A 23143-nucleotide genomic window follows, 5' to 3' on the forward strand; every position below is an offset into this window, starting at 1 on the left:
TTATGATCATGAAAAGTTCAATACAAATCCGGACTGCAGTACTTGTACATTATATGTGCCACATGTGTTCATACATATATGTTTTTGTATATTTCTTGTATTTTTTTTGTACTGCTCTAAATTCCGAAAATGTTAATTTCTCTTGAAGTGTTTAGCTTCAGTCAAATCACAAGATAACGACACGGTTTTTAATGCTAAGTAAGATAATAAATACTTTTTGAAAACTGATCCGTCTTTCTACTGCTTGTTCCTTTAAAAGATAACTTAATAGATCCTTTGAACATTTTGAAAACAGGGTCGAAAAACAGTTGAATGATGGCAAAGTCATTGTTAAAATGCCAATTCAAGCGAAAATTGCAAAACACAAAACAAGAAGAAGAAATTAAGGTAAAGCTAAAAGATGGAGAGTTTGAGGGAGGGAGGGGGGTGAGTTTGAGTGAGATAGAAATAGAGATACACAAAGATAGCAAAGCAACTGATTTGCTTTGTTGCTTGTGCAAAAATGCAAATAAAATTGGACAACAGCCAAAGAGAGAGAGAGACAGAGAGCGAGAAGAAGTGAAAGAGAGAGCGAGAGAAGAGTGAAAGAAATAGATAGAGAAGCTGACTGAAATCTGAAGTTGGTTAAATGCAGTAAATTGGTTTTGTTTGGAGTCCCTCCAAGTGCTTTCGATGGCCATTGACCAGACTATTGGCATCCTTTTGTATCTTGGCCAAGAAGTTTGTTGCCAAACTGCTCTCGTATTACAATGCTGGGGCGTGTCTTTCGGCCAGGTGTGAACAATGCCAAGTAGGACTTCCCTCCCCCCTTGCCCCAGTGCCGTCCCAACTGCAAACACTTTGAAACTTCAATAAAAACATAATTAAATTCAATATTTTGCTTGATTTTCTTTTGGCTTGGTTTTATTAAATATTTTTGTGTTTTTTTTTTGCTCAATAAGTTAAATTTAATATTACAATGTTTCAATATTCAGGTGTGTTCCACAAATCTCTAGCGAACTGATCAACTGATCGATATTCTTGATTTGTCAGATATTACATTTTTCGGAAATCTTTTCATAGTCACGAAAAATTGGTTGACATAAATTTTCTGTTTAAAATTTATTAATGGTATATTAATGGTATATTTAATACAATTAATAATTTGAATTTAAATGTATTTCTCTTTTTTTTAGTCAATTTTTAAATAGTTTAAATTTAATTCCATGAATTTAAAAATATTTTGATCTCTCCACAAATATGTTTCATGACATTCAAAAGCAAAAGAAATAAGTAAAATTATTAATTATAAATTAATGTTTTATACAATAAATAATTTCATTTAAAATATGTTTTCTGCCTTCTTGCTCAATTTAAAAATGATTTTAATTTAATTCAATAAATTAAGAATATTTTTAGATATCTCAGCAATTATTTTTATGGACAATCAGAAATACTTTCAATTGATTTTGTGTTAACATATTAGAGATTTGTAAAACATGCCTGCTTCTTATCGTTATCGTTATCAGTTTATCGTGGGGCGGTTTTTCATGCGTATACTTAATTTATTATGCATTTTACTTTTGACAATGACACAAAACAACTAGATAAAAATACACTCACACACACAGACACACTCACACAAATATACACACATACTCGTACATAGAACTACACATAGATTTAGTGACTGTACATTTGGCTAATCCACTGCAGCTTCTTCTGCTTCTTCTGCTTCTTCTACTTTTTCGTCAACAACTTAAAATAACAACAGGTTTGAAACCCTTTTTTCTTGACGTTGTTTAGCTGAATTTTTCTTCGTTTTTACACATTTATTTTGATATTTTTAAAAGTTTAAATTTATTGCCTAAACAATTTCCAAATAAATGTAAGTTTTTCTATTATTTAAAATGTGTAAAATTGAAAAAAAATTTATCCAAACAATGTTTTGGAAAGTGGGCATAATTTTTAATTTCTATTACTTATTTATATACAAAACAAAAGTGAAGCGGGAGGCGTAGAAACTATTTACAGTTGACCAACATTTAGGCCACCTCCAGATCGGAGGATTCATCCGCATCCGAATAATGATTGGGATCGCTTTTGATGTGCACCAATTGTGTTGCATAGTGTTCCGGCGAGCACTTTGCTGTTCCAATTAAACCAATTCCAATGCCAGGTGATGATCCATTGTTATTGTTATTGTTATTGTTGTTGTTGCTACTGCTGCTGTTGTTGTTGTTGTGGCTACTGCTGCTGTTGTTGTTGTTGCTGTTGCCGTTGCCGTTGCTGGTGGTGCTGCCACATTGCTCCTCCTGCAGCTTACGCAGTCGCTCCTGCTCCTCACGCTTCTGTTTCCGCCACTTTGCTCGACGATTCTTGAACCACACCTGGAAAGATCAAGAAGCAGAAAGTGGAGAGGTGAGCCTCAGTGTTGACGGAGTTTCAAGGTATAAAATAGCTAATTTAATAGCTGTAAAATAACAACAAATTCTTTAATAAATTGGAATTAATAATAACATCATCATCCTATATTCTTAAAAAATCTAAAACCCCACCCGGAATGAGGAAGAAGAAGAAATTTGAGGTAAGTCTCAGCGTAAGTAAGTAAGACTCACTAAAAGAAAGAAAGGAATTAAATAGCCAATAAAATAGCTGGCAATGGAGAACAAATAAATTAATTAATTGGAATTATTAAAAATAAAAGGAAACTAATACGTCCTATATTCTTATAAAATGAAGGAAAAAAAGAGAGAAAAAAAGGAACTTAGCTTAACTTTTTTTTTTTTGATATTAGATAAATATATCTCTTTTTATTATCCTTTAAAGTAAAAATAAAAAAAACTTCTTTATTTTATTGTTATAGTACAAATCAAAGTAAGTGTTATTTCATTACTTTTAAATAAAAATTGATATTTAATTATTACGTTGTATTTTTTAAATACAAATTTAAAAATGAGTATTTTGTAACTTTTAAATACAAATTTTGGAACTAAATGATAGATTTCAATATATATTTTAAAGCTTATAGCAGTCACGGTCTCTAAAATAAATTAATAAATTACATATACTAAATTACGGGCTCTAAATAAAATTAGTGTGTTACTCGGAAAATATTTAAAATTGTAAATCTATAAATTGTTATATTCATATACAATCTAAAAAAAACTTAAGGCGCGGAATTAGTTTGTTTTAATATACTCAAGTCTAGCTGATAATACTGCTTTAAATTAACTCAGTTTTGCTTTAAAAAATCTACAAAAGCCTAGCTATTTAATGGCTAAAATGGCAACACTGGTAAGACATGGTTTAGTTGGCAGTCAAGGCGACCTTTGATATGGCTTCAAAAACACTTTCATCCGTTTTTCAAATTATATTTTTCATTTAATGCGCAGTAAAACATCCCCTACTCTTTACCCAAGTCCCTCCCAACCCCCTGAATATTCCACCTCACTTTCAACAGCTTCATCTTTGACTGAAAATATTTAAATATTTATTTTTTTTCTGCTGAATTTCTATGGCTGCTCCGTTTGAATTATCTGCTCCCATTTAGCTGCCATTTTCCCGCCACTTTCCATACACTTTTCCGCCCATTTTCCGCCTAATTAGCTAGCTTATTGTAACTGTAATTAATGAATGAGTGTAAAAAACTTTTTTGTTTGCCTCGTTGCGCGTTTCTTGTTTCTGTTGTATGTTTTGGGCTTTTTAATTAGACGCTGCCCACGCCCCTCCTCCCCCTCCCCCTCTCCCAACGTGTTGTTAGGGCCAACGCCCACTTTTGGTACTTAGTTAATTAAAACAAAAGCATCAGTCAAGTGACTTAAGGGTTAATTTACTTTGGTTAACACCGCCGTGGGAAGAGGATCAGAAAAGTGAGTAGCCACCCTCGTTTTCTCTCTCTATTTCTTTCTCTATCTCTCTCTCTCTATCTCTCTCTCTCTCTCTCTCTCTATTGCGAATACAGCATCTGCTTTGTCTCTTGTCATTTGGGCAGTTGTTGTCTCTTTGGCAACGGGGTGGAGCCAACTTGGCCCAATCCCAATGCCAATTGGCAATTGCAATTGTATTTCAACCCCTGCTCGTTGTTATTTTACTATAGTGTACAAGGGTACATAGAAAAAAATTACTTAATCTTCAATACTAAGCGTGTATTTCAAATATAATTGTTAAATTAATTTGATTAATTTAGGCAAGCACTTTTTAATTTTTAATTTAATACGAAAATCAAATGATATTAAGTTGGCATTTAAATACGTCTAAGAAAATTAGATTCAAGTAAAAAACTCTTATATAGCAACGATGGCTTATATAAAAATTAGCTGAGAGTGAAATGAAAAATTATCATTTAAAACTCGATATTTCAAAATTATTAACATAGTTTGGAAATGATTTTATACCGAACTAAATTCCGTTAACCATTTTTGTCACATGAACCTATGTAAACCCCATGCTGATCAAGTCATCTTTAATATATTTGATGTACCTCAAATTAAATCAATAAATTCCATATAACATTTACGCTTGTGTTGTAAAACAACTAAATACGATATTTCCGCTTTTGTAAAAGATAAAAAGTTAATGGATATGCCGGTATTATATAATAAAGACATCAGAGTGCTTTAAAAATTTGTAAACGCTCCATTTCGGCACTGAAATTCACAAAACACCCCATAAAACTCACAGTATAAAAGACAGTAAGTTCTTTTTTATGTTAAACATTTCTCTTAATCATTATTAATCAACCTACTTAATTGCAATTAGATCAATTAAGTATAGCGCTTGTAATGACTGTTTAAAGTTCTTAATTAATGCGAGATTATAGAAAAACTATTTAATTTTAAAACCTTTTAAGTTTAAATTGAGTAATGGGTATCTTATAGACGGGCATTCAATTTAAGTCTGCTTGCTTGTTGTTGTTTGTTAAATAAATACTCGAATTTCTGTTGCTGTTGTTGTTGTCTTAACAGGTTAACAAATGGAAATGCAACTGTTGTTGACTCAAAACTGGAAACCCACAAAAAAGTTGAATTAGAAAAATTAGATGCGCTGAAAAGTTTTTTTTTTTTTTTTGTTGGCATTCTACACTTTGGCTACAAATTGTTATCGTTGCCAGTGAAAGTTTTGCCACAATGCCACGCCCCCAGTGCGCCCCCAGAGCCATTCCCACAGACAAAATAAAGGGAAATGTTTATGCAGCAAATCGACTGAATTTGTTGAAATAACACAGAGAAATAACGCAGACAGCAGCTGTTGAGGAGCCAGGGGAAGAGAGAGGGAGGAGGAGAAAGCGGGAAGAATGGGCCAATGACATGGATGTATGTGTAAAGGGGTGGGGGTTGGAAATGCGCTAAACTTATAAGCAGAACGTCAGACCAAATATCTCCTTGAGCTCATTTAAGTTTGTATAATTTGTGTAAATTTGTGCAGCTGTCGAAAGAGCTCCAAGAAGAGTGAGAGAGTGAGAGAGAGAGAGGTAGAGTGGGAGAATGAGACAAGGAGAGTGTTAGGGGGTGGGGATGACAGCTGCCAGGTTTATTTGCTTAGGATGTCAGCTACAAAATGGCGACGCCCTGGCAACCTTTGAATTCGGAATTCGGCAAAGGTTGCCAACTGCCAGCTGAGGCATGAGGTTGGCAACGCGAGCGGCCACTTTGATGTCCTCGACGTGGGCATGGTCACGCCCACGCCTCGCTGCAACTGTCGCAATGCATTTAACGCTACATCAAATTTGAATTTAAATCTAATAAATTTTTGATTTCAAATAATTTAATTTGTGAAATTGCCTACAGTTATGAGTGTGTGCATTGTGTGTGTGCATGTGTCTCTATTTATTTTCATAATTTCATAATTTTATAAGCTTAAGTTATTAAAACAACACCCACAACTACACACACATAGAAATCAGCTGCGAAATTAATGGGTTTTTTTTTTTGAAATGTCAAAAATATGACAAACCATACAATTTTAATTGTGTGACACTGTGTGACACCCTTGAAAGTAAGCTCAGTATATTTTAATTTACGAAAAGCGTAAATGCTATTTTAATTAATATACAATTATGAGACTACATTGAAAAATAAGCTAAAAATGAATTTTTTTTTATTTAAAAATTGATTTCTTGTTTCAAACTAAGAAATTTAATTCAATAAAATCTGTAAAAGCTTTACAAAGTCTTTAAAAAAATATTTGTTTTTTTACAACCATTTTTAAGAGAATTTTTCCAAGTTTTAGCCGTAAAAAGAATTTAAAGGGTGAATTTATTATATTTTATTTTATTATTGCCAAAAAAGAATCTTTTAGCTTTGTCTTGAATGGAAAATAATTCCTATTTTCTTAGCTTTAATGTTTAAAAATCTTGTTCAAATTGGTTCTAAGTTTAATATACCCCCATTCTATAGGATATACCTAACATTTTGCTACAGTGTCGGCTCATGAATTTGGCAAACAGCTTAATTATGTAAACATGCCGGCCATAAAATGTCTACGCAACAGTTTAATATCAAATAAACTAAAAAACCCCACGCAAAAAAATACAACGCGAGTCGCTAGCGTTTTTTGTCGCTCGCTCGGTTGATTGACTGCCATCGACGTGGCTTATTAAAGTTTCATATTTTAATTAACTGTTAGTCGGCATTGAACTCTAATCCGGGTTGAAAAAAGCGCCGAAGGCTGAAGGGGCGGGGTTGGACTCAAATTTGAGAGAGTACGGCAAAAAACCTAATCCCGTAATTTCTACAGCCAACATGGGTTGGCTTCATATATACATATACTCGAATACTCGTGTGTGGTCACGTGACTATACCCCTTGCCCCTGTAACCGGCCACATACAACATCCACCCCGTTTAAAATCTGACTAACGCACACCATTTTCAATAGCCGCGAGCGCGTTTTTTGCAGCGCGAAAAAGTTGCCAAAAATCGCACTGAAAATTTGGGAAATTAAATAAACACAAGTGGAAAAAAATATAGTTGGAAGAGGCTAAAATGAACCAGTGAGACCCTGTATTTAATCGAAAACATTTGACTTCAATATTATTTTAAATTTTTAATAAAATAATTTTAGGAAAAAAATTTATAGTAAGGATGCTTTGTCTATTTTTAAGAAGTTTTGGGACTGCACGCACTTTTTTTACTAAAAGGGATAAGATTAAGATTTTTATCTCAAAACTAAGAATTATTGTCAAATTATGTTATTCAGGGGAATAAATCGGAATCAATAATAAAGGAATAAGCTTAGAAAATTTGGTGTGTCTAGCTCTTATAGTTTCTGAAAGCTAAGTGTTTATGCAGATGTCTCTATTGAATGTAACTTCTGACACACTTAATACACTTTCTACTTTTGAAGTAGTTTCCAAAAAAAAACCAAGTGAACGGAGGAAGAGACGTGTGAAGCGTGTTCATCACATGCGTATCAATGAAACTGCCCTCGCATGCAAATTGAGGCAGTGTTGCAACTTGGCCCAAAAAAAAAATGCCTTGCAAACACAACAAAATGGCTGACGCTGGAAGCGATAACTTGGCATGCATTGGTTGACGTAGCTGCCTAGATGATAGTGGGTGGAGGGGGGAGGGGAGTGGGAAGGGGAGTGAAGCGGATTGAAGCAGTTGCAGCTAGCAAATATTGCCACAGATTTTTCAGGCAAAAGCGCATAAATCGCTGATACGTCGAAATCCGCAACGGATGCAGACTCTGAGAGGAGTATGAAGGGGAAGAGGGGCAGGGGAAAGGTGGCAGGTGGTAGGGGGAGGATCGCAGACGAGAAACGTGCATGAAATCCATTGAACAAACAGACCGACGGCAGTTGATTTTTAATTAACTACAAAAGCGCTTTATGGCCGTCTTTTTTGGCCAGACAACGATTGACCCTGGAGGGGAGGGTGAGGGAAGGGGTAGGGAAAGCGACGAGCCATGCTCTGTTATTGTTTGATATTTGGGGTCGAGAAATGCTGACCAGTGTTGCCCCAATGTCCAGGCAGGATTAACAAATGCAGTGCTGCATGAAATACTTTTCTATATGTGTATGTAAATCTACACAGAGAGAAAATAAACTGTGAAAATCTCACTATTAACACTTTAAATTAACTCTAAAATTTCAATAATATTAAATTTTATTACTATTATTTAAATGAATACATAAAAATATTTTATATTAAAATCAAACATTTTCAATTTCAAAATAAATATATTCCATTTTATAAAACTATTAAACGATTTGATTTTAAGTTATAAATACAAAGAAATAAGAAACATATTTACTTTAAATACAAAATTTGAAATTTTGTAATGATATATTGTTATATATTTAACTCGTTTTTGAATTAAACTATACAAATGTTTCTTTTGCGTTGAACCAAAAAATTATATATGAATGAAATTTTTAATAATTTTAATAACTAATTGTAAATAATTGACAGATTATTTAAATAAACTACACAAATCCTTAGTTTCAAGTTGAATAAAAATATACAAGAAATATATATAAAACTTTTTTAATTTGATTATAATATTTTAAATATTTGAAAAATTATATTTAAATAAAAGTTTGATTCGGTACTAAAATAAACTTTACAAGTCTTTGATTTTATGTTGAATAAATGGATTTTTAGTAAAATCAAAATTTGATAACAATTTAAATAATTTAACAATTTTTTTTTTTAATATTTATGATTAAATGTTTAACAAAATGTGTTAATTTAAATTTAAATTGTTTATCACGTTGTTTTGTCATTTTAGCAAGTTTCTCACTAAATAAAAGTGATTTTAGTATGCAAGATGAAATTTTTAAATTTATTACACAAATATTTAATTACAAATCGCGTTTGTTTTTATAAGTGTACACACAGTAGTGTATAATATACAGTGTACTATATAAATATATATATATGTGTGTGTGTGTGTAGTTGGCTATGATAATTTTGCGCTTCGTTAATCGCCGCAGCTGTGCGTCTAATTTCATGTTTTTGCAGTTCACAAAATTGTTGCCCAAAATCCAAACAAAAGCCAAAAATCAAGCTAAAAATTCGGTGTCCCCAATGCAGTTGATTGGTACGTGCGTAAATAGGTACAGGTGTGTGTGTGTGTGTGTGTCACTCTCTCACTCAGTCACTCTCCCCATGCGTGTGTGTGATTGAAAGGTAGGTGGAGCCTTGGGCAACACAAAATGGCGGCTGCCTTTTGCACTCTGCCTAACGCTCGACGCTCTAATTAGTGAAAATTGGCAACGCAAGTCGGTTGGAAAGTTTGTCACCAACACACATACAAACACACGCACACACGTACACACACACATACACAGAGGAAATTCGGCTTTTTCCTGTTTCGTGTTGTTGGATTAAAATCGCGCAGCCGTGAAAATTGCTTGAGTGAAAACTGTAGTTGCTAGTTGGTAGTTGGCAGCAGCAGATAGGTAAAAATGCTTTAGCTGGTTACCTGCATGTGGTGCACACTAATTAAAGCCAAGTTGCATCTTACCACAATTTCTCAAACTACAAGCACTTGACTCAATCAATGAATCACTCAATAATTGCCATTCACTCGCAACAATAGTCGATTAAGTTTCTGCTTTAAAGAAATTTAAATGCAGAACGAATTAAAAAAACAAACCATGATTAAAATGATTTTTTGCTTTAAAATCGGTTTAGTTTTCATAAAGTTATGTGAGTTCGAATTTTGTCAGACTTTGGATCTAGCAATTTTACAAGTGAAAATTTCTTTCCGATTTGACATGATTTTTTACAAGAAAATGAAACGTCACAGAATCAAATTTAAAGTGTTGTTTTATACTAATTAAGATATAAGGAATTGATTAAAAGTGAAAACTTGAGATCTAAAGATTTCGATTTCCAAAATTCCAAAGGGCGACCCTTAGCATTGAAATCAAAATTAAAGGTCTAGTAAGTAAATATATGCAACATAAATGTAATCTGATTCATAATATAATAACTTAAGTAGTCTGAATATAAACACAGATAAAGTAAAACAGAACACGTCAATTGCCTGGTAAAAAAATCATTCTGTGGATAAAGTTCACTCAAGGAGCACATGCTGGTTTTCGCTCAATTTTACTTAAGTGTTAATTTGAGTGGAGTCCATGATTGCTGTCTAATTTGGCGTGCTCTTAAGAAAGAAGCAAAGAATAAAAGAAGAATTACCAACAACAACAAAGCAAATTGCTTGCATGTGTGTGTGTAAATATGTGAAAGATACAAGAGAGTGGGAGAGTGAGAGAGAATAAATACGGTTACGCTCTTAGATTTAATACTCTCTCAGCAGTGAAAGATGTTGGCAAAGTTTGGCTTTCTTTCAATTGTTATTGAATAATGCGAGTGTTTATTTTAAATCAAAAGTCACGCCCTTAAATTATTATTCATTTTTTCTCTTGCAAAAAACATATGTTTTTATGGATTTGTATTTTATTTCTTATTTTAATATTCTCGTCTATGATTTAAAAAAAAAAATAAGAAATAAAAAATAATTTTCATCGATTTCAACTATTCTTAAAATAAAAAAATAAATATGTGAATTCATATTTTGTCAAAACACTTTCTTGACCAGCTGTATAGTATTTTGACATGAAAATTGCTTTTCGTGATTTTTATTCAAACACTATTTTAATTTATAAAATTTTCTTTCCATAGTGCTAAACCTTGTTTTTTTCCAAATAAAGCCCAAATAATTAAGTCCTTTTAAATAAAGCCCAAATAGATGAATTTTTTCCCTGTCAAAACAATTACTTTGCTAACTTTACTATATATAAAAATGCATAAAATTTGTTTAAATTGAATAAATTAAGAATACACCAATATTTGTCATATTTTTTTTTTTGAACATTTAAGATCAGATAAATTTTTAAATCATATTTTCTCTATTTTCGACCTGTTTATTTTATTCTTAATTTTTCTTTTTAAATCTATTTGTCAAAATGCTGGCAGTACTGAAGCTAATTCCGCAAAAATGTCAGATCAGGTCAAATGCTGAATATGTCAAAATTTCTCTTCCCCCTCCCGTGGCAATAATGTAATGTAAAATAATGTAAATTCTTTCTCAAAAAAAGAAAACATTTTAACGGCGACTAATCGTTGGACAAGTCTTAACTAAGGCGGGGGGACGACCTTTTAAGAGCTTAGCGATGTGCACCTGTCTCCCCCCCCTCCCCCTTTGGAGTACTATCATCCTCACACAGTTGAAGCTTAGCACTTTTTTTTTTTGTGTGTAAATTTATGCAGCTTCGAGGCCAATTTTCGCTCCACACAATATTTGTCTATGGTTACACGCTTCGACAGCCAAAACTGTAAAGCAAACAGGAATTCCAGCCTGAATTCCTGCCTTACTCACTGCCCCGGGGGCCATAAACGCACTTTACGCCCCGCACAAAAGTCCCGCGAGAATTGCGAGCGACCCTTAAACGATGTCGACAAACACTCACACACATCGAGTTGCGAAACGAAATTCTTCTCAAGTGTTTGAATAATGGAAAATTATGAAAAATTATAACAACAACAGCAAAAGCAGCAGGGAATCAGCCACAGATTCACTACAGCAAAGTGGAGTAGCTGTAAGCAGGGGAAGAAAGCAGGGGAAATGTGGTCGTGTGAGATTTGCGGGCAATGCAGCAAAGTGGCAAAGTTGAGTGGTGGGTGGTACAGTGGATGATACAGTGGGTGGTACAGTGGGTGGTTTTGCCTGCAGGCTAGTTTTCATTACGCTGTTGTTGTTGTTATTTTTGCTCCGTCGGCTGCTTTTTCGAAATTAACGAAAATCTGCTGATTCCAGCTCATTGCCATTTTAATTTCATTTGATTCAAACACTAAACAAACAGCAGAAAAAGGCACTGAAAATGGCAGCAGCCAATTCAGCAAGGGGAACAAAGTGGTTTATTGTGATAATAATAATAATATCAATAGTGATAACAGTGTAATTGTGATTGCTTAATTGCTGCACCGCAGGTGGCCCAGATCCCAAGCTACTTGATTGTGCAACTTCAAAGCGGCAACAGAAAATAATAAAAAAAAATGCGACAAGATTTTTCTATTATGACCAAGAGCCCTTTTTTTCTGTGTTGTCCTGATCCTGAGCTGATCACAATGCTGGCAATGAGTGTGCACATTCTTTTTGACCCTTTTGAGTGCATTCAAGACAAAAAATCAACAACAATATTTGAGCATAGATATAGAGAGACAGCAAGACACTAAGACCGAGAGAGAGAGAGAGTTGAGAAGGCTGAAATGATTACTAATTTTCAGTGGCGACGAGCAAAGATAAATATTTGCGCTGCGCTTGAAGAGTTTATTGACTTGGCTACGAAACTGGGATTGTTGATGTTGATGCTGATGATGATGACGAAGATCAGGAATCCGAAATCGAAATCACCTCAATCACTTGAGCTGCGGGATTAGGCGTATTTGAGTTTGCACGCATCGACGGAGAACCCAGAGACTTGATCTGTGTGGTCAACTTTCTTGGCAGCTACTGTTTTACCCCAGACAAAAGAAGCCAGAAGAAGTAGAAGACAGACAGACAGACAGACAGACAGACAGACAGACAGACAGAGAGACAGAGAAAGAGAGAGCGAGAGGGACAGACACTCGAGTGTCTAAATAAAAATAATAATTGTAAATGATGAAGTCAAAATAAGCAGATCATTTAAATGATGATGGGAACTCGTTGCGCATACGCAGCGTATAACTGATTGTGTTTTTGTTGTTGCAATACCTCTTAAACTTTGAGTACAAGGGTATATTATATGCCTTGCAATATATTTAACAGCGACAAAAAAGAAAGTTTATATAAAATCAGAGTACGAAGCGACGAAGTTTAAAAAAATGTTTTTCATTTATTGTAAATAATTTTACAACCGAACAATTCATTTACAACCGTCTAGCCCTTACATTAAGAGAGCTAGAGGCTTCAAAAGTCATGATCAACATTTTCGAAGCAGACAATAATTGTTGCTTATTTATTTCATGACAATTTACGATCCAGATATTTTATTAAAACAATTTAAACTAACATTAAGAGAGCTAGAGACTCAAAATCTCAAACAATTTTAAAAAACAATGTCTTATTTATAGGTCTTTGACTTTAAAATAATTCCTGTATCTAATATTTATTTAACTTGGGCAAAAAATGTTTGCTAACATAATCAATTTCTCTAATATTATTTCTTTACAATTTTTGGACAAACTGCAATTCTCTTAAATTTGTCAAGTTTTAACCAATTTAATAAGTAATCATAATAATAATAGTGTTACTGTATACACTTGTATTATTAACACAGACATTAGTGTTCTTTTTTCAAAAATATTTAAAAACTCTACTAAAACTATAGATTTTAAAATAGACCTCTACTGTTTATGCTTAACGTTTTCTTTTATCATTGTCAAGCATTCTACATAATTTCTACAAGATTGGTTCAATATAACATTAGTTATACCTGTTTTAAGTTTGTGATAAAAAGTTTTTTAATTGAGTTATTGGTATTTTCAAGTCGTATATTTGAGTTTAGCGCTCTGGGTTGTTGTGCTTGTTGTTGTTGCTGCTGTTGGCTGTTGTCTTAGGCAAGATTTTCAATAATTATTGCCACTTATGGCATTGCCATCCAGCGAACAGAGAGTAGAGTTGCCGGACGTGGACGTGGACGCGGACATGGGCGGAGTGGGCTCAAGTGGCAACACTTGGCATGCAAATATGCTAAACAGTAGCTGTAGCCGAGAGCGGCACCATGAAGAATGAAGAGGCAGAGTGAGAGGCAAGTTGATTATGCTGCTTAAGTCAATGACGACAATGACTGTGCACAAGATTTGGTTTGGTTTGGTTTGCTTCGCTTTGGGATTTGTTGTCTGTCAGAGACAAGTTTCAAGTCTCTTTCTTGTATGTTAATTAAGCGTCAGTCTTTTCCCTACCCCCATCCCCCTTTACTCCCTACCCTCTGTGATGCAGCAATTTATTTTTTGTAGTTTTTCCAAATATTTCAATTAAGCTGTTGAGCAATTTCAAACTCAATTTCAAATTGTATTCCCATTCCTGCCAAATGCTGTAATCCGCTTAGAACGCCTTGCGGTTAAATTGTCGCCTGGTTTGGCAAATGATGAAGGCGTTAACTTGGCCCACGGCTTGTTTCCTCACACATCAACATGATTATCAAGAGTTTAATACTAAATATCGTGAGTTGTCTTAAGCTCGATTGCAAACATCAAATGCAGTAAATTGAACCCTCAAACTTGTACACATTTTGGAACTCTGCACACGCAAATGTCAACATTGTCGCACTTGGCGTGCTTCAAGGGGCAAGGGGTAGAGCTAGCAGAAGGGGTAGTGGTAGTAGGGGTTAGAGTAGTTGGAGAAGGGCTCTATTTCAAGATTAAACATTGACCGGCAACATATTGTCACGGTGCCAACAACAAGCGCTGGTAATCCTTATCAAAAACGCTTTAAGCTCGACTGGCAACCACCCCCCCCAACCCTTCACAACCACCTTTTTAGCTTGTTAATCAGCAACAACAAGAACAACAACTACAAAAGGCGTCGCTATCAGCGCCATCAATAAATTGATTACAAATTAAATTGTCAACTTTTTGTCGAGTTTGTTTGTTTGTCGTCCGTTTTCGGGTTTCCGTGATACTAATGGATTCTAAATTGCAGAGCTCAACCACCAAACAGCACCGCCAAACAGCACCACTCACAGCACCACAGCCTGAAGTATTCGTACACTCAGAAAATTCAGATTTTTTATTTAAGAGCATTCACATTAAATTTAAGTTGTCCTAAATTTGTTTAATTTCTAATTTCTAATATTGAGAAAAATTTCTTATTAAAGTACAAAATTGTAATTTGAAATATATTTTTAACTTTAGTTTTACTAAAATGAGAATATTTTTCTAAAATACAGGAGGGTTTTATTCATCTTGACAGTAAAATAGATTTCGGTACACACACTAATGATGATTTTCTCAAAAAAAATGTGTTCCTGTCTAGAATTTTAAATTAAACCGACCTATATATTTGTAATAATTGCATTTTTTTTTAAACTTTGGGATTCAGAAAACACTGTCTTAAATAAAAAAAGTTTCACTTACATTTGAGACAAATATTTTAATAGATTGGGCTTAAAGAAATAAACTTATCCGAATTTCAGAAAATTGTCACTTAATTAAAACAAATCTAAAATTTTTAGAATAAAATTTGTAAGAATTTCGTTCCTGTTGCTTTTTGCGGGTTTTTCAAGTAAATATTTTTTTAAAATTTTAGTTTAAAAATTAATTAAGTTAGGGCTTTTATACGAAATACTTTTTTGTGAATTCAAGTTGAAAATTGATTAAATTTGGGCTATTTTACTGTATGTTTTTTCTTTGAGTGTAGAATTGTCCGTGCAGATTTGTAGCTGATTTGCCTAATGTGATCCAGAACTGAGACTCAGTCTCAATCTCAGCCGCATTCTCGGTCAGGGGTTGATTGTAAGCACACCCCAGGGTGGGATTTGCTCTGCATTCGGGTCGAGAAGGTCGAGGAGGTGGAGGAGGCCTCGGAAGACAGGCGCAGCTTGTGTTTACATTGGCAATGATACGGCATAACCTCAAACTTGAGGGCCCATTACTCAAATTAAGTGAATCATGGCATTGTTTCGGTAGGAAGACCGACAAATGCTAAACGCTGACAACTAAATAAACATTGAGAAATTCACAAGCAGAGAAAGAGAGGGAGCAGAGACAGTGAGAAAGAGGGAGAGTGTGAGAGAGAGATGGAAGGATGCTGATGAGCTGATGAAAAGGACAGCATTCAATTGGCTTCGCTCGCGGCATTAAAACGAGCGTGAAATAATCGAATCGAATAGCATCAAGGTTGAGAATCAAGAAAAGTGCGACTAATTGTGGTTAAAAAAGTGAGAAATATTCTTTATCCGCTAACTTGGAGTGATAAGGAAACGAAGTTGAGAATCTGAAAAACTGTTACTGATTTATGGTTAATCTAAAGAGATCCAAAAACTCTATAGTTCTACTTCTTACTTCTAGGTTGGAAGTATCACACTTTTAAGGGAATTAATACAGAAAGTCAAGAAAAGTGTAGCTATCAAGAGAAATATATAGTCTATAATTTAATTTGTGAGTTATAAGTTAAAGAAACTTTCCTCATTGCAAAGTCCAGATAGAGAAATAAGGAGAGATCTGCTAAGTTCTATAATATAGACCCTATTTGCCAGTGGAAACTTGCCTTAAAATATACCTTCGTTAGGAAATTATGAGTTGGAAAACAAGGAAATTGTGTCAGTTTTAAGTTTTTTTATCAAGCAAGGCTTGGAATCAGGAAAATTTAAGTCAAGCCAGAGACATCACTTCATTGTTTTAACACTTGGAAAATATATAAACGAAGCCTTCTTCAAGTCAAGGACACTCTGGCTTTACTCCTCTATTTCCTTACTTGAAAATTATATGCAAAACAAATCAGATTAAAATTCAAATTTAAGTTTCATCATGCATTTTTAAAAAACCATTTTTAGTACAGTTTTTGTTATAAAATAATATGTCGATCATTTGAAATGAAGCCTACAATATTTTATTAAAGTGAACTATTTTAAGAAATAGAACCTCAATGATCAAAAAACTTAATGAGAGCCAAGGGAATAACTCTAATTTCATCAAGTTCATAGTTTGAAACTGATTTAATGCCAGAAAAAGAATTTTTTTTAATTTTCCTTGTATAGAAGTTGATAACTTACCTCGACACGTTCCTCTTTGAGGTCGACCTTGAGGGCCAGTTGTTCCCTGAGCACCACATCGGGATAGTGTGTCTTGTCGAAGGTCGCCTCCAGTTGCTCCAGCTGCTCCTCCGTGAAGATGGTGCGATGACGTCGCTTGCGTTTCGGCGGCGGACCATGTCCCAAATGTCCCAATCCCAAATGATGCTGGGCATGATGGGCGAGATGGGAATGCGGATGGGCGTGCGGATGATGTGCATGATGGCCATGGGCGGAGAGTCCGGCGGCAGCAGCTGCGGCGGCTCCGTGTCCACTGACGTGCGCCTGCATCTGGGCGGCGGCGACGTGGGCAACGGCAGCGGCGTGCATGTAATTCGGATAGAAATTGGGGTAGGCAACTGTGGGAGAAATCGGCAGAAGAAACAGCTTGAAATTCATATATTTTCAACTTGGAAAAACAATCAAGTGAAATCCTTAAAAATGCGCATAACAAAGCTGCAAAACCGTTAGCAAAAACTGCGCCATATTGTGGCTTATATTTCCGTTTCCGGCCTTTTCCAACCCACCCCAAAGTAAAAAAACCTTGATGTTTTCATATTCATCCATCGACGGAACCTTTGAATTTTGAATGCGACTGAGGTTGCAAAGATTTTGCATAAAAATGTGGCCAGAAATCCACGCTCGAATCAACATAAGACCCAGTCGAATCAACCTCCCTCTTCCTCTTTCTCTTCCTCTATCTCTTCTTCTTTCTCTTCCTCCCCCTTGCATTGATTCACAATGCAAATCCTCTCACCGCTAAATGGAATGAAACGGAATGCAAAATCATCTTTCACGGATCAATGGCTAATTACGAATAATGCCATTCAAGGCAAGAGACTAGATGGTTAGATGGATTGATGGATTGATGGCTAGATGAGTGAGTCAAGCCGTTAAGGGATCCCTCCTTAAGGTGTTTGGGAACAAGTCTTTTGCGACTCAGTGAGTCGGGGAGGCAGTAAGTGGGTGACTACACTCAGAAATAAATTTAAATGGTTATTACATTTTGGCTATTTATTTATAAAATAAATAACTTTTTTTTCAAAAAGTTTTTTCTAAAATCTAGTGTTTTTTAAGAAAATTTAAAAACTTTTGATATTTTAAATACATGTATAATGATATTCATTATCTATTAAATTCTTTTTAAAATTAGAAAATAATTTTTTACTTTTATAACCGTTTTTACATAGTCCAGTTAACTATGAGAAATTTTTAAATTTGACATGGTTTTTTAATACATTTTACTTAAAGATATGGGTGCTAAAGGTTTTTTTTTAAGATTAAAAACCTTACTTTTTTTGGAACAATAGCCCAGTGCTTATATCCATATCTTATATATATCCATATATCCTTATCTTTATATATTAGGAAATATTTAAATTATTAAGTTATTAGATGTGTTTTGAGAGCTAGACCTTTTTTAAATTTAGATTAGTAAGGAAAACATTTTTTTAATTAAGAAAAATATTGCAGAGTTTTTAGCAAATTTGTTATCACCACGGCAATTTCGAAATAAAGCCCAATTTATATGTTTGTCTTTAGTTTCGAAAACGTCTCCATTTTTATGATATTTTAGAAAATCTATTTATAAGATTAACTTCTTCTTTAATTAAGAAAAATATTTCTGGTAACTGGATTTTTCGAGATTTCTTGGTAATTTTTAAATTAAAAACAAAAGATTTTGAAACAATTGCGAGCTTTAGAAGAATTAGTAATAATGTCAAGTTCTTATAAGAGCTAAAGCTTTTTATCTGAGTGAAGACATGAGCTAGAATAATTTTTTCTTACATTAAGAAAAATGCTTTCGATAACTCAATATTTTGTAAACTATAAGGACGGTTTGGAAACTAAAAAAATATTTTTGACCACTAGATATTTATTTTAGGAACCATGCAGGCGATTTTAAAATCATGACAATATTCATAATTGATGATAAGATTTTTTTCTGAGTGTAGACAAGGACTAGGATAATTTGTTCGGAATATTTTCGATAACTAGACATTTTTTGAACTATCAAGGCGATTTTTAAAGAATGGCAAGTTTTTTCAGTGGGGCTATGCTTTTTTTTTTTTTTTGAGTGTAAGCAGGGTCAGTGGCGGGGGCGGGGCCGGGGTCATGATGAGCAGTGTCAACTCACCAAGGAAATCCGATGGCGATGCGGCAAATCCGCTGGCCGCCGCTGCCGCCAGATGGCCCAAATGCAGGCCGGGATGCTGCAACATGGCCGGAACCCGCTGCGGACGTATCGGGCTGGCGGCGGCGCTGGAGCTGGAATTGGAATTGGGTGAGGCAGGTGAATCCGTGCTGCGTTTGACCAAACCAATGTGTTGCAAGCTGTTGTTGTTGTTGTTGTTGTGGTGGTTATTGTGCATGTTGTTGTTGTGCATGTTGTTGCTGTTGCTGTTGTTGTTACTGTGGCTGTTGCTGTTGTTGTTGTTGTTGACGGCGGCAGCACGTGAGCCCAGTATGCTGTCAATGGTGAAGAGCGAGGCAGCTGCAGCGGATGCGGCAGTTGCTGCACCGCTCACACTCACACGTGGTCGCTCCTCATCCAAAATGGTGACTCCAGATTGGGAGCCATCATCCGAGGAGGGAGTTTGAGATAGCGGTTGTTGTTGTTGCTGCTGCTGCTGTTGTTGTTGTTGCAGCACTGATTGCAAACGTTGTCCAAGATAACCGCATTGCTGTGAGTTCAACAACATGGCGGTGGTCAGCTGATAAGCCGCATTGCTGGCATTGGTGGGCGGAGAGCGACGTGGAGGCGGCTGTTGTTGTTGCTGGCCAAGATCGCTGGCACAACGCTTGAGCACGTGCGTTTCGACCATAGTGAGATTGCCGGACGACGACGTCGGCGGAGGCGGCGGTGTGGGCGTGGTCGGTGGTGAGCCGGTGGGCGAGGGACTGGGCGTGCTAACCACGGTGAGCTTAAACTTGGACTTGCTAGTGTCGCCGCCCGCTAGCTGCGACGGCGTGCTCCACAGTGAGGACAGAATTTTGGCGGTTTATTTTTTCTAATTGATAAGTAATAAGCTGATAACGTTGGCTGCTTTCAGCAATTAAACACACGCGACGACTTTTATATATATTTTCAAATGTTTTCAAATTCAAACGCAACTGTAAATTTGAAACGCTTCTTGTTCGTTCGAGCTGCGAAACTGTTGTGAATGCTAGCGACGCAGGCAGTGACAGCGACAGCGACAGCAGCAGCAGAGCAGTAAGAAGACTCTCACGCACACAACTAAATGCGCTCAAAGCAAGTCAAACACGCTCTCTCATATAAACGCCATTAGCCAATCAGCGCGCAGCTTGCTTCAATCGAGTCACGCCTTTGCTCACGCTCTTCTCATAATTGCGCTCAGCAGGCAACTGTTTTGCGCTCTCGCTCTCAACTGTTGCTATTGCTGCTGCTGCTGCTGCTGTAGTTGTTGTTGTTGCTTGCTCTTTGCTGTTTGCTCTTTGTGTTTGTTGTTGCTGTTGCTGGTGGTGGTGGCTCTGCCTTGGTGGACGCCCTCTGGCTGCTGCTGTGTGCGACATCTTCATTTACCGTTATGCTAAAGATGGCTACTTTTTTTTTCACAGCTATCTCTCTGCTGCTGAGCCGTCAACGTGGGCGTGCTACCTACTCTCTCCCTCTCTCTCTCACACACACACACACACACACTCTCTCGCTCTCACTCTCTTTGGCTTGCTTTTTATTTCATTTCCATACTGACAGTTATTTATACAGATAAAGTCATCACTGACAGCCCCCGCGGGCGTAACAGAGATAGCGCAATGGCAAGCAACTGCACTGCTCGCACTCATGCAAATGCTGCCTTTGATGCTCGTAATGTGGAAATTATGTGTTGGAGTTCGCGCTGCTGGGATTGGAATTGAGAGAGGGGGGGAGTGAGAAGTGGGTTGAGGGGAAGAGTAAAGAAGTCGCTGACTGCGCTGCGCTGCGCGCCGTCGTATCTTAAGAAGATAATGACTAAATTAATGCTTTTATGTTTTTGGCAACACATAAACATCATTATGCGCTCAATCCTCGCCCGGCGCACGCTCTTCGCATCCTTCCTTCCTTCCTTCCCTCCATCCTTCTTTCCTTCCTTCCTTACGCGAGAAGTAGCTGACTGTTGGAGGCTTCTTATATACTGCCTGAAAGGATAAATGGATGCATAGTTATGTGTATATATAGACAGACTGCGAAAGTGTTGGACAATCTCTGAAGTCAGCGTCATTCTCTGATTAACTGGTAGGAGAAAACTTTACTATAATAAATATCAAAGTCGAGATAACAAGATGAATTGAAAACTAATTATTTATTTAAATCACCAAAAGATTGCATAAACTATATAATAAAACTAGAAACTGAAATACTTAAATAATTTTATTATTAACAATTACGTACAATAATTTTAATATAATTTAACATTTACAACTGACGGAAGAACAGTATCAAAGTCTAAGTGATACACAAAAAATAATAGAACTTGGTCAAGTATGATTTTTGATAGGAAAATTTATAAATTTGTATTTAAATTTGAAAATATGTAAATTATTAATGTTCTAACTGTGTGTGAGTTACACAAAAATTACCTACAGTTTTTCAAGTCATAGTTTTGAAAATAAAGCTATGAAATGATATAAGCTAAAAATTTTCAAATCAACAAATATTATTAGTTACATATATTTTTAAATTTCAAAATAAATGCAAAAACAAAAGTTTAAAAGTTGAACTGACTTACAAAAAATAAATACAGCTAGTCAAGTAATAATAGTTTGACTAATAAAATTATTTACATATTTATTCAGTAATAATACACAAATATAATCAGTAAGACAATTAATTAAATATAAATTAAATAAATTACTTATCTAAATATAAATATGTTGTTCAATTTATGTCTATATCGATTCGTATGTTGATGCTTATCAAAAATATACATATATATACATTATGAGGTCTGCCACGCTACCTTGTGCATGTTACATACTTTTGTAAAATAAGAAATAAAAAAGAATATATATTACAAGAACTGTATTTTTTTTTGTATAATAAAGCAAGTGAATTTTTAATTAAACTTGACATACTGTATATGTGACTGTGCATTGTGTGCATGGGAAAATATTTTAATCTAAAGTTTCCACATTAAACATGCCCAAGTGCAAAATCCCAAAATTTCCCCAGGGTCTCCAGTCAAATGCAGCAAAAGCAGAAACTAAGCTTTGACTAATGATAAATGCAATGTGCTGCTGTTGGCCCCATGGCAACAATACACACACACAACACATTCACAACACACACACACACACACTGAGCTTATATGTATACAACTGATTATGAGGGGACACCGCGTCGCCTGTAAAAAGGATGAAAGGATCTGGAAACTGGGATCTGGAATCTGGGGCGACATGAACATGAACATGAACATGAACATGAATGTGGACCTCCATTGTCGAATGTTGCCAATGCTTTTAGAAATTATTAAATAATTAAGCAAGTCAGGCAACAAAAGCGACAACAACAATTGCTCCATTGGAGCGTTAATAGTCAGCAATGGAGACGAGAAGAAAAGAGCAGCGAAGAGAAGCATGTGGACACCATTTGTTATTTGGTTTTGGTCTGAGCTTCTTACATGATCCAGTCGCAGAATCTAAAAACGGCAACTTCCGTCGGGAATTGCGACAAACACACACACACACTCACAATCTCACACACGTGGTATACAGCTAGAGAAAAATGCACTGTAATTTTAATATACATAACAAGTTGATATATCTTTATTGTTATAAGAAAGGTTTTATTCCGTTTTTTTTTTTTTTTTTTTTTTTGTTGTAGCATGGAACTTCTTTATTTATTATTGTGGTTTAGTCCTGTCGGTTGCGACGTCAGTACAAACCGGTAAAACAAATTCGTTTTTCAAAATTTTAAACATGTTATTGTGCTGTTTTATACTAATTAAGACATACGAATTTGGTTAAAAGTAAAAACTTAGGATTGAAGATATAACATTTTCAAAAATCACAAGGGGGGACCCTTACCAGCGAAATTGAATCCTGACAACGGTGGTCGAAAAAATTCAACTTTCTAAATGAACAAAATTTGAATGCATAATGAATTAAGAGGCCATACCATGACCAAAATTACATTCCGCTTGAAAATCAGTTCAGTTTTTTTATGATTGCTTAAAGTTGGTCAAACCTTTGACTTAGCAACTTTACAAGTCAAAATATTTCTTAATTTTGACATGATTTTTTACAGCAAATGGAAAGGTCTCAGAACCAAGTTTAAAGTGTTGTTTTATACTAATAACGATATAAGGAGTTAATGAAAAGTGAAAACTGGAGATTTAAAATTTAGAATTTTCAAAATTTCAAAGGGGGGACCCTTACCATCGAAATCGAATTTTGGCAAAACCATTTTTTTTTGCATTTAATAAAATTTAAATGCA

At 35.2% G+C, this 23143-nt stretch overlaps 1 protein-coding gene across 1 annotated transcript; it reads right to left on the bottom strand.

Annotated features, from left to right (window-relative positions):
- Positions 1-2024: 2024 nt before the first annotated feature.
- Positions 2025-20056, bottom strand: LOC117779645 (homeobox protein goosecoid). The gene is made up of 5 exons (XM_034615910.1): positions 20046-20056; positions 18847-19682; positions 16692-17068; positions 2207-2369; positions 2025-2128 (listed from the first exon to the last, which is right to left on the bottom strand). Exons 1-5 carry the CDS (start codon positions 20054-20056, stop codon positions 2025-2027), a joined length of 1491 nt encoding a protein of 496 aa, XP_034471801.1.
- Between the last annotated feature and the right edge of the window lie 3087 nt (positions 20057-23143).

Source organism: Drosophila innubila (assembly GCF_004354385.1).
Source record: "Drosophila innubila isolate TH190305 chromosome 2L unlocalized genomic scaffold, UK_Dinn_1.0 4_B_2L, whole genome shotgun sequence".
Taxonomy (NCBI): domain Eukaryota; kingdom Metazoa; phylum Arthropoda; class Insecta; order Diptera; family Drosophilidae; genus Drosophila; species Drosophila innubila.